Source organism: Nematostella vectensis, chromosome 4, assembly GCF_932526225.1.
Source record: "Nematostella vectensis chromosome 4, jaNemVect1.1, whole genome shotgun sequence".
NCBI lineage: Eukaryota > Metazoa > Cnidaria > Anthozoa > Actiniaria > Edwardsiidae > Nematostella > Nematostella vectensis.
Genome location: NC_064037.1, coordinates 4,395,303 through 4,411,202, shown reverse-complemented (window position 1 = coordinate 4,411,202; position 15,900 = coordinate 4,395,303). Strand labels below are relative to the sequence as shown.

The following is a 15,900-nucleotide window of genomic DNA, read 5'->3' as shown; positions in this document are numbered from 1 at the left end:
TACGGGTGAATGTTTAACACACCGAGGAAGAGTGCAAGTTCCATAAGGTACTTACGGGTTAGTGTTTAACACACTGAGGAAGAGTGCAAGTTCCATAAGATACTTACGGGTGAGTGTTTAACACACCGAGCAAAAGTGCAACACTATTTCAGTTTTTTTTCTGAATTTCGGTCTTCGAGATGCCGCCTTTAAGCACATCCCTTTTCTTACTGCATTCACGTCTAGTTGTTAATATTCACCGGCAATAAGATAACCACCAACTCAAATTGTCCAAAGATCTTTTTGGGAAAGTATGGAAGCTTTGATCAGGGAATTACTAGAACTATTTCCTTTTTTTCTGAATTTCGGTCCTTGAGATGCCGCCTTTTAGCACATCCCTTTTCTTACTGCATTCACGTCTTGTTGCTATTAGGATGTGATGATCCACAAGCGTGAGGGATAGAAGGGGATAGTTGGTGGTGGTGGTGAAGGGGGTAATGGTCGTGGTGATGGTCGTGGTGGTGATTGTGATGCTGATGGTAATGATGATGGTGGTGGTGGTGGTGGTTGTGGTGATGGTGGTGATGGTGATGGTAATGATGATGGGGTGATTGTGATGGTGGTTGTTATGGTGGTGGTGATTGTGATGGTGATGGTGGTGGTGATGGTGATAGTAATGATGATGGGGTGATTTTGATGGTGGTGGTTATGGTGATGGTGGTGGTGATGGTTGTGATGATGGTGGTGGTGATGGTGGTGGTGATGATGGTGGTGATGATGGTGATGGTGGTGATGATGATGGTGATGACGGTGATGGTGATGACGGTGATTTACTAATAATAATAGTTTTTATTTTGAAGAACCTCAATGGGAAATATTAGCATCTGCTCAGCAATCATCGGAGGGACTTCTTTTCCAATTCAAGAAGAAGAGAAGAGAACAGGGGGAATACAAATTTGCAATTACAGCATCAAATTACATATACACCTCATATGCCAAGGCGACAGATAACCCGTATGAATGGACTCACGTGGTACTGTACTTTGACGATGCGCAGCTTTACTTCTATCTGGACGGGAAGCGAAGTGAAGCTTTCACCGGCAATAAGATAACCACCAACTTAAATCGTCCAAAGTTCTTTTTGGGAAAGTATGGAAGTTTTGATCAGGGAATTACTCCAAATCTCAGAATCCGTGATCTACGAGTCTGGGATAGCCCGTTGACGTTGCAAGAGCTACTAAATGTGTTACAACAAGGCAAGTTTCAGTGACAGATCCAGGGGGTGGGGGGGGACTTGGGGAAAGTAGACTCAGGGGTGGATTAAGGACTCAAAGGAGAAGTTCTTGAAAGTTCTGAATATTTTTTTATATCATATATATATAAGTGTATAAGTGGGTCTCTATTTTTAAGTGGCACCTCAATCTCTATGCTATCAAGCAACTGGTCTTGGTTATCTAACTACATCATTCTTTTGGTGACGTCATAAATGACAACACATCACGTGACCATCTCGTTGCAAACCCCCTTGGCACCTACATGATATCATCTTAGTTGGGCTCGATCCCTCTTGTACGTAGACGTCCCTTGGAGATACTCCAAAGGCAAAAAAAATTCCATTTTGTTTTTTTCGGGGGTGATCAAATTTTTATCAGAGAACTCACCCCCAACCCCTCCCCCCCCCCCCCCCCCCCCCCGGCAAAACTAGGTCCACTTTTTCGGACTTCGCATTTCGGGATGATTTACTGGAATTCCTTAAAACGCATGCAGGTGTCAATGTCGTCAGAATTATGGGATTAAGCCGGAATGTATACGTGAATCGGCGCTTAGCCAAACATATTTTTGAATGTATGAAGGCAAGAAATTTGAAGCTTGATGACAACGTACAGTGACGTCACCCTAATCCTCCTAAACAACAAGAATAAAAAAATGCATATCAAAGCCATTCAATATCATTTATTTAATAATTTGTGGATCTACGGATCTCCGATGTAAATGTTTTATAAGGCGCCACCAAGTGCACCCCACCCCCCCCCCCCACCCCCACCCCATCCCCAATAAAAACCCTGGGTACGGGCCTGAGGTTTATTCTATGCAATTGTAAGGTATGATTTTACCTAGTTGTAAGGCAAGCCTGGTTAATCCAGGTTATCTGGACCTTTCCGATAACCACACAAGGCTTACTAATGGTAGATCATAGGGAGCTCACCTCCCACTCATTGAAGGGATAAGAACTCTGTGTCCTACAACAGGAAATTATTTACTAGCTTAGCGGTGTCGTTGATTTTGACACAACGATTTTGAAGGTTAGTTCATATGTGTCATTTGTCTGCGGTTTTGAAGCCTGGAGTTTGGCGCTCTCTCATTGGCTGGCGAGACTACTCGAATTGCTTGTCACGGGATTGTTGTCACAACACCACAAAGCTAAAAAAAAACAATTTAAAAACATTATTGAAACCGCTAAGGTTTTCACCCTGTGGTAGGATACAGTTCTTATTCCCTACACCAGTGACAACTGAGTTATATTGCGACTGTGGGTTTCGCCTTTTATATCGGAACCTGGACTTTTTGTATTATTTTCTAGATGTATTTAGACCAGCAGAAACATCGGATCTAGCATATAACCGTCCGACACGTTATAGCGAACACGGAACCACTCCTTGGGATATCCCGGTCAACGGTGATAGAAACCTTGACTGCCCAAATAGATATTTCTCGTGGTGGAGGGTTACCCTACAAGAAACCTTCTACGTCACGGACGTGTTTATCGTTCACAAACCCACTTCCACCAAATTCCGCGTCCAGGTCTCTGAGACTGAACAGGATGCAAATCCACCGCAGTGTGGAGAAGTCAGTCCAATCATATCTCCATCCATGCGGATCTATTGCAAACCTGCTTTAAAGGGACGCTATGTAACCCTCAAGTATGATAATGTTGAGAGCTTTGGACTATGCGCGGTTGAAGTCAAAGGTAGGTGTTTTCAGTTAACAGCCTCTATCAGCCGCCATTTTGCCATCCTAGCAAAGTACCGAAAGTGAAAAAGCATCTATATCCATCGCCTGGTTTGAGTAAGCCAATTCAATATTTCGGTTGGATTTGGTAAATATATTATTAAAAAGTTGTGGTTGACAAGGGCTTCCAGAAAGGAGCTTCCTATGTGAAAGAGTCTCACAAATGCTTACTGTACATGAACTTTTGAAACATCAATTCGTCTTGACAAATAACTTGCTGGCAATACTTTTACGGGGTTAGGTGACAAACACGAAAAGCGATAGAATGAGAAGGGGAGAATTTTCCATAATCGAGGTGGTCGCCTACAAGCTGTGACTTTATATAGCAGAAGCTATAGGAAGCTCACCTCTAAGGTTTTACTTTATATAAAAGAACCTATAGGAAACTCACCTCAAGGGTTTAAGAAAATGTCAAAGTTTGTAAATGTGTGAGCCAAGCTTTGCGCGAAAGTCGATGTAGCATTCTAGCTCGTGTGTTTTTGTCCGGTGTTCTGAAAGCCTGTCGCTCTGGTGTCCAGGTCTTCGCCTGCCCGGCTTCATGTACGTAAACAGTACATATCCCGCGAACGGTACGTCTAGGTACCACACGCCATACCAATTTCCCAACAACAACTGTCTCAACTTCCACTACCGCATGAATGGCTCGTTCCCAGGCCGTCTAAACGTGTATTCTAGTGGTTACCAAGGGAAGGAGACGTTGCTATGGAGACTGGCTGGTAACCATGGTGACGAATGGCGACATGGCCGTGTGGCTGTCCAGGAGGATATCATTTTCAAGGTAGCGCATGCGGATGTGGTTACGCACTTACAACTCAAGTATGGATAATTAACAGCAGTTTTTGAATTTGAAATTTTTCCGATAAGTTTTATCCCATCAATTGGCTCTAAATTATGCGACCGATGCACTTAAAAAGACCGTCTTGAGAAAAAACTATGAAGACAGTTTTTTCTCAATAGGCCCTTATAGCGTGTAAATAACTCAATACGGCCCATATAGCTGGTAAATAACTCATAAGGCCCTTATAGCCGGTAAATAACTCAATACGGCCCATATAGCCGGTAAATAACTAAAAAAGGCCCTTATAGCCGGTAAATAACTCAATACGGCCCATATAGCTGGTAAATAACTCATAAGGCCCTTATAGCCGGTATATAACTCAATACGGCCCTTACAGCCGGTAAATAACTCAATACGGCCCTTACAGCCGGTAAATGACACAATACGGCCCATATAGCCGGTGAATAACTCAATACGGCCCTTACAGCCGGTAAACAACTCAATACGGCCCTTACAGCCGGTAAATAACACAATACGGCCCATATAGCCGGTGAATAACTCAATACGGCCCTTATAGTCGGTAAATAACTTAAAAAGGCCCTTATAGCCGGTAAATAACTCAAAAAGGCCCTTATAGCCGGTAAATAACTCAATACGGCCCTTATAGCCGGTAAATAACTCAATACGGCTCTCTTATAGCCGGTAAATAACTCAATACGGCCCTTATAGCCAGTAAATGACTTTTTTCCGATTCTCAAAATTTTTGCCTGCTCGTTTGACTAGCGCGCTCAATTAGTTACCGTGCCCGGGATTGAGGGCAGAGATAGGAAAAAATGGTCCCAGCGCTCTTAGAGCCAATCAGTATACAGGATTTTAACCGCAGAAAAAAAATCGTTCAGTCGTTGTTTCATGATAATTTGATCGATTTCATAGATTTTGATTTTTTTATTGACAGTTCTTTTGTTCTTCAAAGCATGAGATTTATCTTTTGAAAAGCCAACCTTCGGTTCCCTTTACGTTGCCCCGAATGAGCGTAGCAGAATGAGCTTGACTGAATGAACGCGATGGACCGCACTCTAAGAAAGAAAATCTGGTACCCCCGTTTGCTCGGCCGCGTATAGGGCCTTAAAGAAGGCCAATCACGCCGCCATTTTATGCTCCCGCTCAATGGGGAGTCAAACTAAGCATCCATTTCCATCGGCTAATTTAAGCAAGTAACCAAGATATTTTTAATCAAATGTGGTAAATAACATATCAGACTATTCGTGGATTGCTATTTTGAAGATTCCTTGCGAAGAAACAGCTGTATTTTGTATGAAAAACAATAACAAAGGAGCGGGTGATCGACATTCTGTTTTTTCTTTCTGTCTGCGTTTAGGTTGTGTTTGAAGCCATAAATGGTAAGAGGTACGATGGCGAGATAGCTGTTGATAATATCAGCTTGGTTAACAGTAGTGATTGCATGACAAAGCCAGATACAGCAAGGCTTAGGATGGCAGGTATGAAATACCATGTGATATTATAAAAGCAAAATGTTAAGAGACATACAGTACAAAGCGTGATATACGGCCATAGCACAGAGTGTAACGGATAGTGTGTGACAATGCACATCGCGAGACAATGGTAAAATGCATTAGATAGCTCATGACATTCAGTCAAAGTACTTCGCGTGACATACAGCCAGGCACATTGTGTGACATTCAACCAAGACATTTCGTGTGACAAACAGCCAGGCACTTCACACGACATAAAACCAAGGCGCTACTCAACGGAAAATGTGTGAGAAAAAGCCAAGGAACATTGCGTGACACTCAGCCAAGACACATTACGAATTTTCTTATGCAGACTTTTCTACTCACCTTATTTAAAATTGTGGCATAAAAAATTATTACCACAGGAATCCAGTCAAGCATCGTCAACCACTTGCCAGAGTCACGTGACCGCTTGGAGCAAATGCTTTCTCAGGCAGGGTTCGGTCGTCGCTACTGGCGGACATGTTACCGGTCATTAGAACATGGATGGAACGGCACAACGTTCCATCGACGGTGCGACGGAAAAGGGCCCCTGCTTTCCATCATCAGAAACGGTGCGAACATCGTTGGGGCGTTCTTTGATCGTAGTTTGGAAAGTAAGTGGCACACAATCGACTTTTCAACATTTCTCCCACTATTGGAGATACCACAGGCAGCCCAAGACTACTGTCAGCAGATCTAAAAAGAGTCGGACCTGAGTTTAAGATTTTGACAATTATTTCATAACAAAAGCAAAGAGAAATTTCTTTACTTAGAAAGGGTAGGGGTTCTTCACCCAGACACCAATATGATAATGTTAATATTGATTTTTTTTTTTTTTTGCATAGAAAAGATACCCTCAGACTATGATTGGGCGCTTGGACGTGAGGCCACACAGTCTTCTGATTTCAATCCATCTTATGTTGCCAGCTTAGCTGTTGATGGTAACCTAGCCACCTTCACCCATACAGCATATGTTGATAACGCCCCGTGGCTCAAGGTCGATCTTACCTTTGAGATCCTGGTGTTTAGAGTACGGATATTTAACAGGGAAAATTGCTGCTTATATAGACTCCGTGACTTCGAGATCCGTGTGGGCAGTGACTCTGACCATAATAGGAACCCGTCCTGTGGTGGTCTGCATAACATGACAACTGAGCTTGATTCATCTTTTGACTGTCCTTCTCCTATGAGTGGACGATATGTCAGCCTCAGCAAAAACACGGAATATCTGCATATCAGAGAGATCAACATTTTCGGTAAGTACCTGGTGTAATTTCAAGAAACCCAAGTAAATGAAATTTGAGCAACAGGGGGACTTCTCCTAAAATCATGTGACTTTTTGAGAGGCAAACTAACGCCAAAAAGAACACAGGAATGTCTGGGACTTCTCCTAAAATCATGTGACTTTTTGAGAGAGGCAAACTAACGCCAAAAAGAACACAGGAATGTCTGGGACCTCCTAAAATCGTGTGACTTTTTGAGAGGCAAACTAACGCCAAAAAGAACACAGGAATGTCTGGGACTTCTCCTAAAATCATGTGACTTTTTGAGAGAGGCAAACTAACGCCAAAAAGAACACAGGAATGTCTGGGACTTCTTCTAAAATCATGTGACTTTTTGAGAGAGGCAAACTAACGCCAAAAAGAACACAGGAATGTCTGGGACTTCTCCTAAAATCATGTGACTTTTTGAGAGGCAAACTAACGCCAAAAAGAACACAGGAATGTCTGGGACTTCTCCTAAAATCATGTGACTTTTTGAGAGAGGCAAACTAACGCCAAAAAGAACACAGGAATGTCTGGGACCTCCTAAAATCATGTGACTTTTTGAGAGGCAAACCAACGCCAAAAAGAACACAGGAATGTCTGGGACTTCTCCTAAAATCATGTGACTTTTTGAGAGGCAAACTAACGCCAAAAAGAACACAGGAATGTCTGGGACTTCTCCTAAAATCATGTGACTTTTTGAGAGAGGCAAACTAACGCCAAAAAGAACACAGGAATGTCTGGGACTTCTCCTAAAATCATGTGACTTTTTGAGAGAGGCAAACTAACGCCAAAAAGAACACAGGAATGTCTGGGACTTCTCCTAAAATCGTGTGACTTTTTGAGAGGCAAACTAACGCCAAAAAGAACACAGGAATGTCTGGGACTTCTCCTAAAATCATGTGACTTTTTGAGAGAGGCAAACTAACGCCAAAAAGAACACAGGAATGTCTGGGACTTCTCCTAAAATCGTGTGACTTTTTGAGAGAGGCAAACTAACGCCAAAAAGAACACAGGAATGTCTGGGACTTCTCCTAAAATCATGTGACTTTTTGAGAGGCAAACTAACGCCAAAAAGAACACAGGAATGTCTGGGACTTCTCCTAAAATCATGTGACTTTTTGAGAGAGGCAAACTAACGCCAAAAAGAACACAGGAATGTCTGGGACTTCTCCTAAAATCATGTGACTTTTTGAGAGAGGCAAACGAACGCCAAAAAGAACACAGGAATGTCTGGGACTTCTCCTAAAATCATGTGACTTTTTGAGAGAGGCAAACTAACGCCAAAAAGAACACAGGAATGTCTGGGACTTCTCCTAAAATCATGTGACTTTTTGAGAGAGGCAAACTAACGCCAAAAAGAACACAGGAATGTCTGGGACTTCTCCTAAAATCATGTGACTTTTTGAGAGAGGCAAACTAACGCCAAAAAGAACACAGGAATGTCTGGGACTTCTTCTAAAATCATGTGACTTTTTGAGAGGCAAACTAACGCCAAAAAGAACACAGGAATGTCTGGGACTTCTCCTAAAATCATGTGACTTTTTGAGAGAGGCAAACTAACGCCAAAAAGAACACAGGAATGTCTGGGACTTCTCCTAAAATCATGTGACTTTTTGAGAGAGGCAAACTAACGCCAGAAAGAACACAGGAATGTCTGGGACTTCTCCTAAAATCATGTGACTTTTTGAGAGAGGCAAACTAACGCCAAAAAGAACACAGGAATGTCTGGGACTTCTCCTAAAATCATGTGACTTTTTGAGAGAGGCAAACTAACGCCAAAAAGAACACAGGAATGTCTGGGACTTCTCCTAAAATCATGTGACTTTTTGAGAGGCAAACTAACGCCAAAAAGAACACAGGAATGTCTGGGACTTCTCCTAAAATCATGTGACTTTTTGAGAGAGGCAAACTAACGCCAAAAAGAACACAGGAATGTCTGCAGATGGCACTAGGGGACTAGGTAGATACTAAAATATTTCTGATTTTTGTTGTTATTTTGCCGCCTAAAATCAGCGCCCGCGAGTTTGCCACCCAAAAAGTAACATGGTTTCTAAAAGTGAAATTCCGATCGACAAACTGCATTACATGTTTTGTCAATCAAGAGCATTGATGTTCTTTCAATGGTCAATACCAATCCGTTGCACTGGATGCAGCGCTTTGTATGACAGAGATCCAAAAAGGGCCAAATAGAATAGGGTTTTACATAGTCGATGAGCAAGCCTTTCTTGAAGGCGTTCTAGAAAATGTCAACTTTTCCTGTCGGGGCATGCCCCTGGACCCCTTAAATTTTCAGTATTATTTTAAACTGTTATGTAATATGTAAAAAAAAATTATGTATTAAGGCAAAATGACATGACGGAAAAACATAACATGACGCTTCAAATAAGCCCATTTGACATCTAATAAAGCGTATTCTCCAGGTTTTACCCGTCAAGTCAGGCGAAATAGGTTTTATAAAAAGGGATTCTAATTTGATAATTTTAGGCAAAATTGTTCTTTTTTATTATTAGATTTTTATATGCGTTTGTTGTCGCTTTATTTAACAAGCGGTACTTTCCCTTTTAAGTATGCATTACTTGCATTACTATATTAATATATATTGTCTTTTTTTTCTTTGTCAGGTTACCCCTCCATATTATCGGAAAGATCTTTTATTTTCTCCCTAAAAGAATCCGGCACTGATATCAAGGAATCCCTGAAACCGAGCAAGACGCATTTGGCAGCATATTATAACGGTGAAGGTAAAGCAGAGAGTCATTAAAATCCGCCATTTTGTCTTCCTAGAACAATTCCCATTGTGAGACAGTATCCATTCCCGTCAGATGATTTGGGAAACCAGTTGTCGTATAAACGATTGGATTTGGCAAATAAAGTTTAAACAAGGACTCGCACTATAAAAGGGCTTAGCTCCACCCCCTGCTGAATAAAATTAAAACTTCAAGATGGCAACACGCCCTAACATTGCTTCGCTAGTAAGACATTTTAGTTGTGTTATCGTTAATAATTTGAACTGATTTTTACTGCACATTCCTGCTCTTTTGGTGGGTTATTCATTGTTCGTAGCCAAGAGAAAATAAACCAGTCAAACGAGAAGAAAACCGCTTCAAAAATTGAGTTTGGGTTTCGCTCCTCTCGGGCAAACAAGACACGCTTGACTAAACTCCAGAGCTCCGCACCGCGTAGCAGATTTGAGCCTTTCTGGACCTGGTCCAGGCATTTTTATAGTTCGGGTCCTTGTTTAAAACTTTGTTTCTTTGTTTTGGGGTGATTATTAGAGATTTCTTAGCAAATGCCGTCTTCCAATAATGAATGAAAACAGTAGAAAACAATATTTTGGCTTATTAAGGCTCTTTAACAAATATTTAGCGTTTTGTGGCGATAGACACATGGGGAGACTAAACAGAAATGTAAATTATCACAGGTTTCCCAAGCGCTCGACCCAGACTCTTTCAAACGTAAAAAGAAACATACCATGCACTTATAATCCTAACACCCAAATACCCTTCTATCTTAGGACTGAGGTTTGGTCTTGGGGACTTAACTGTGAATCTGGATTTGCAAAATGTTGAGAACTCTCTTGGCAATTCGTACCGTCAGCCATCGAGTGGCCGCTCCCTGACGGGCCAAGAATCATTCAACGCGCATGACGTAGAGGTCATGTATATTGGAGGTATGTGAAACGGCAATTTAAGGCATATTCCATTAAATATATTCCGCAACTTAATCTGCCTTATCAAATCTTGTTGTGCGTCTTGGGGAGGGGAGGGGATGGAGGGGGGTATAAACTTAGTTGTGATTGTTTTGTTAACAACCTAGTGATTGTTTTGTTCTAGACACTCTATGCGATCCTCCGTGCATCACTGGGGAATTTTGTGACGAAATCCTTGGTATTTGTATATGTGACGAAAGCAAGAGAGATGTTGAGTTGTGCTATAGGCGAAGAGGTATGAGCAGCCCGCCTGAAAGCGCACAGGAATTGCGTCAGAGGGGCGCTTGCGAGGGTGAAGAGTGACTTTAGGGTTTTTCTGTAAACTCGAAACAGCCAAAATCACGAATTTGTCAAGTTTGTGCAAATTAACTTGAGAATAGTATCATTATCAGTATAGTGTTATCTTTTGGGATTACTGAGAGAAATTCGGATCGGATTTTTCCAAAACGTCAATAAATTAATTAATGAATCCTATACACCGTCAATCAACCATTTAATATGTGAGCTTGCTTTGTCTTATTTCAGAGCTTCAAAACAAGCGAGATAACTACTGCGCCTTGGATAGTAGCATTTACGTGAAAACTTTCGCCCGTTATGATCTGAAGCATACCCTTACTGAGAAAGAATGGAGATGCTACAGTGAAACCGCGCTCACGGACGATCGGCGGCGATATAATAAAACTCGTTTAAGTAGTTTATTATTTTCAAGACATAGCGAGCTGTCGGAAATAGGAAATGGTAAGTTGCCATCGAACACGACACTTGAAAATGACTTACGTATAACAGTGTGGTCTGTTGGCGCCGCTGATTGTATCAATGTGTTACTGCTATAATCTCCCAACATTGCGCTAGTGTAACCTCGCTAAGGCCCGATTCAGACGTGGCACCTCTGTTCGTGCCGAATCTAATTGTTTGAATCATTTAGCTCGGCACGGTAGAAGTAACTTCAGCACGGCCTAAGTGCGGCTGAACCTGTCGTGCTGTACAACAAAAGCATTCAAACGTCATGCTTTTGATTAGCGGAATCGAATAACATTTTTATTTTTATTTTGTGCTGCAGTCAGTCAACACTTACTTCTCGCAATCTATCGAGCGCTGAACGCAATATATCTGTGTCGATACAAACAGCACCCATTAGATTTTTGCACGACAGGAGCGCGACGTTGATTTGCACGCACCAATTTGTTCAGCCATTTCTAAAAAAAAACGATACACAACATTGTTTTCTTGTCGGCCCTGATTAAGATCCCGATAAATGTCAGCTTCTGATTAATCAGCTGAATATATCGATGCGTGAAATTCTGCCTTTTGCAATTTCTTTTATAGATTTCCCTGAGCTTGTACGAGATAGAATAGTCTTCGAAGACGCGGTTTTGTATTTGCCATTGGACGACCCTAAGGACGTGCGGGTACTCAATGCGCATACAAATAACTGGGGAGGCATCGCACATGCTTCAGCTATTCGTGGTATTGTGGACCAAGCCTTGTCTTTTAGAAGCTCCAGTCCCGCGCTGATCATTTCAAGTCAGGAAATAGTATACCCTAACGCTCTTGGGTATTCTAGATTCTGTGACCCCCCCGGATGTACAATGGTATTTTGGCTCCGCTTCACTTCAAATCCTGGCCAAGTATTTATTTCTTACCAAACAAATAGTATCGAGCGTGGATTCAGGGTTTCCCAAGCGCCCTTATCAAAACCACATGTATCGTTCTCGGTGACTGTTGACTCAATGAAAAGTGTGGTGGAATTTGAGGCTCCAGAAGGCATCTGGAACCACTATGTGCTAAGCTATAAATCAGGAGATTTGGCTGTTTTTCTGAATGGGAAGCAAGTTGAGTACTTGAACAGGCAAGATGAGGCAGGTTTTAACGATACGACTCCGTCACGGTTAACGATTGGCGCGGAAGGATCTAGTGCACCTGATGCTGACTTGGACGAGCTAATGTTCATTAATAGTGTTTTGAGTAGCACTGACGTATCCAACATGTACAAGTATTACAAAGGTATATGTTTATTACCAGGGGTATTTGCACGAGTGTATTCTATAAATATTACAAATGTATGAACCTTTCTTGGGTATAAGTTAGTGATAAAAGGGACTAGAACACCTCAAAATTACCATTCACAATTGAAGTCGTGTAAGTTATTAAGGATTTTTTAATTTTCTCAGTTAGGAGTTGCATTAGCGAATGAATATGGATGCGTTGTAAAATTGCGTTGAAGCATCAGCGCAACGTGCGTCCACTCTATGCTCCCGCTTAATGCCGAGTCACACAATTTAGACATTGATAAACAATGACGCCATACCTAAATTTATTTTATTTCACAAATATTTGGCGAATTTATAGTGTTTCAAAGTTTCCTAAGCAACGGCCCAACACCCTTCAAGGGAAATTACAGGTCTGTGTAGACTTCTGATTTTCTACTTTCTAACTTCACTCTTCGATTGATTTCAGGACTCCCAAATCTCTATATAAATTCTTCAATTATTTTCCTCGTATTTGATTGGGCTACTGACTATCTTGACCTGACGAGCAAGCCCGCGATGGAACGACAAGCCGGGCTTCAAGCTATGGTAAATAACTCAAACTAATATTTATTGAAAAATTATCAACTTGTTATTAACTAACTTATTAACTTGTATACCAATACTCTATAAGGCTGAAGGCCAAATTTGGACACTATGGACCTTTAGCAAGGGCGACGCCTAGGATAACAAGATAAAAAAAGCGTTTGGGCGATCAATTCCAATTTAATTGCAATAGAATAAGGGCCCATTCTAGACAAAGACAAGCAAAAACAAACTTAGGTCATAATGTCTACAATAGAGAGTTAACAGTGCAAACGTCCTCAATGGACCGTGAAAGTTGGAGTTTTCACGTCATGGTTTGGTTGAAAACGGCCAAAATTTATCAGAACGTCTGAATCAAATTCCATTGTTTTCTTCCGTCCTACTGAATCAGAGACCGTGAGGGCGAGAGGAATATTTTTTTTAGTCAACCAATCAGAATGCAGTATAAATGATAGTGGCAAACTATACACTGATATATCTTCATATTATATTGTTGTGTTTGCTTTTATTCCTCAGCTAAGAAGTGTGTACGATGACTTTTCTGTTGTCGCTAAATATGGCTGTATTCACTTTTGGTATGTGCACTGATATTATTGTACACGCTCTCACCAAACGAAATTGACCTGTAGAAACATGAAGAGACAATTTGCTGCTTTTTCTATCCAAAATAAAATTTCACCAAACTTTGAATTATCTTTTCGTTTCACAATCACTATGGCGGAAAATTGGAAAAACACAGGGAACTTGAAGCAGACTATCCGTCAATGCTTTTCGATAAAATGACAAATTAAATGCCACTGTAAGATCGATAAACTAGGGATTAAAAAGCTAGTTTTCGATGGTCGTTTCACAAATCAACTCATTATTTCGATCTTTGGAGGAGAGCGGTCTGGTACCGCGGGGTCTGGATCTATTGATACGGGACGCTCAATGTGTCAAAAAAAAGGGTATGACCCTCCACCCCTCTGGAAAATCTAACTCCATGGAAAATAAATAAATACAGTTATTGTTGAGAAAAAAGGGCATTTTACCCCCCCCCCCCCCCCTCTGGAAATTCCCGGGCATTTGAACCCCCCCCCGGAATTTCCAATCCCCTCAATGGGGGGGGGGGGATGTATATTTTCTGGATCTACACAATTCTTAGTAAGTACAAAGATTCTAGAATTGTCATACACCCCAAGCAAAACAAGCTGTTCTATTAACCACAACCACACAAAAATACATGGGTATTTTTGTACTATTATGACAGTCACAAAGTGAATATGTGTGTTCTTCTTGTATCACTTCTATCACTATCACCAAAGGTAAAAGCATCTGGCGGTAATTTTATTGACCCCCTTAATATCGCGATTTATCGTACGTTTGTAGGAATGCTGATGGCAAGGTCGGGATGCAGTACCTTGTGAGGTACAACGTCTCAAGCTACTCTGTTCTTCAACCCTGGGTCACGTTCCTTGACTCAAAGACATACCTCAAGACTTCCCATGTCGTCAATGACGGTACTTGTTAGCAGTAATTAACCTTAGTATACGCAGGATTTCGTAGGCTATGATCCCCTGTACAAATGACAAATCTCCGTTGTGAATCAAATCCGCTTGAATCACAATCAAATATATATATTCAAAGCAGAAGATGCATATTCAAATATGGTGAAGGTTTTTAGCAACCTTTCCCCTTCAACTTGTCTCGTCTTCCAGCCACAGGTCTCCCGCCTATTCGTTTTGGTGATGCCTGCGGAGGTCGCTAAGAAAGTACAAGGAGACTAGAGTATTTGCGCGAATATTCAGCATTTTGTTGTGAGCACAATAAAGGTCACTTTTCATAAAAGATGGATAGATATTCTTTGTTATTACCTTTTGTTTAATCGATTGTATAATATTTACTGTGTATGCATAGTGCGGTAGCACAGTCATTAATATTTAGGGGGAATTTGGGGGCATTGAATATGGGGGGCACCCTATTGAATATAGTAGTGGAGGCATCAGCTGATTTTCGGACTTATACAAAAAAAAAGGTATCGACCTTGTGAAGCTGGCGATAAGTGTTTTTAGCTAACCTTTATTCTATATCACTGATTTATCTAACTTAAAACAGAAATATGGGGTACCTTATTAATTTTCTTTGTATTGTAGTCTACATCACGCCTTTACAAGTGTCAGCGTTCAACTTCACGTCGCCCAACGCCACCACCCTCACAGTCAAGTGGAACACAAATCAGTCACGTGACCTTCCACATGGCATATTCGCTGGCTATAAGATCGTGTATGTGAACACAGCTGACCAGTCTGATCGCGGTAATGTCACGGTGGAAAGAGACGTCAAGGATGAGTCGATAGATTTTGAATTGACTGATCTAAGGCCGTACACCATCTACCAGATTACCGTGTCCCCTCAAACACTGGAAGGGGACGGAGCGCCTTCCACGCCAATATTTGTGCACACAGATGATGGAGGTATGTGTACGCTCGAGAATCAAGCCAAATAAATACAAAAAGTCCAAATAGTCGTGTTCGTGAACCAGAAGAATGAATACAATACACCAAAAACTGGAATTCGACTCTGCCAAATTTTGGTTTTTAATAAGACTTGGCCCTGAAGAAGTCTTATTAAAGACGAAAATTTGGCAGAGTCGAATTCCAGTTTTTGGTGTATTTTATTCTCGAGAATCAAGCGATAGAGCTGATTTATAGGGATATTTTCCATTACTGGCAAGAAGGAATTCTTCTATAATAGGTAGTTATTTTTTTAAATAAGAGAGGTTAACATGTAAGCACTTGATAAACGTATAACGAAAATATTTCCAATCACATTGTATCATATTTCCTGTACATATATTTGCAAGTTTTGCTGGTAGTGGTTGTCCTGTTTACCTCAAGGGATAGCCTCGTTTAAAATGGCAGTTTACTTCCGGAGAGCGGACGGAAACCCCAACCGACAAGAGACAAAAGAATCTATTTTAATCCGCGAGACACACTGCTTCTTGCAATTTTAAAGTATTTTTCGCGTTTTCCGTTAAAAAAGCATTGGAGATTTTTATGTCTTCTCCTTTAGCGCGGTTTGAAGCCAATTG

General features: G+C 41.3%; 1 protein-coding gene across 4 annotated transcripts in view; it reads left to right on the top strand.

The window, feature by feature from the left end:
- The window catches only part of LOC5513116, a 60,411-nt gene that overhangs the window by 20,132 nt on the left and 24,379 nt on the right, over window positions 1-15,900 (top strand). For all 4 annotated transcript variants that reach the window (XM_048726784.1, XM_048726785.1, XM_048726783.1 and 1 more), the window contains exons 18-32: window positions 840-1,235; window positions 2,561-2,947; window positions 3,507-3,766; window positions 5,145-5,265; window positions 5,664-5,894; window positions 6,126-6,536; window positions 9,170-9,289; window positions 10,063-10,218; window positions 10,382-10,492; window positions 10,783-10,995; window positions 11,584-12,261; window positions 12,715-12,833; window positions 13,347-13,405; window positions 14,199-14,329; window positions 14,963-15,283. In XM_048726784.1, the coding sequence (XP_048582741.1) occupies window positions 840-1,235; window positions 2,561-2,947; window positions 3,507-3,766; window positions 5,145-5,265; window positions 5,664-5,894; window positions 6,126-6,536; window positions 9,170-9,289; window positions 10,063-10,218; window positions 10,382-10,492; window positions 10,783-10,995; window positions 11,584-12,261; window positions 12,715-12,833; window positions 13,347-13,405; window positions 14,199-14,329; window positions 14,963-15,283 (3,714 nt within the window). The remainder of the gene's footprint in view (window positions 1-839; window positions 1,236-2,560; window positions 2,948-3,506; window positions 3,767-5,144; window positions 5,266-5,663; window positions 5,895-6,125; window positions 6,537-9,169; window positions 9,290-10,062; window positions 10,219-10,381; window positions 10,493-10,782; window positions 10,996-11,583; window positions 12,262-12,714; window positions 12,834-13,346; window positions 13,406-14,198; window positions 14,330-14,962; window positions 15,284-15,900) is intronic.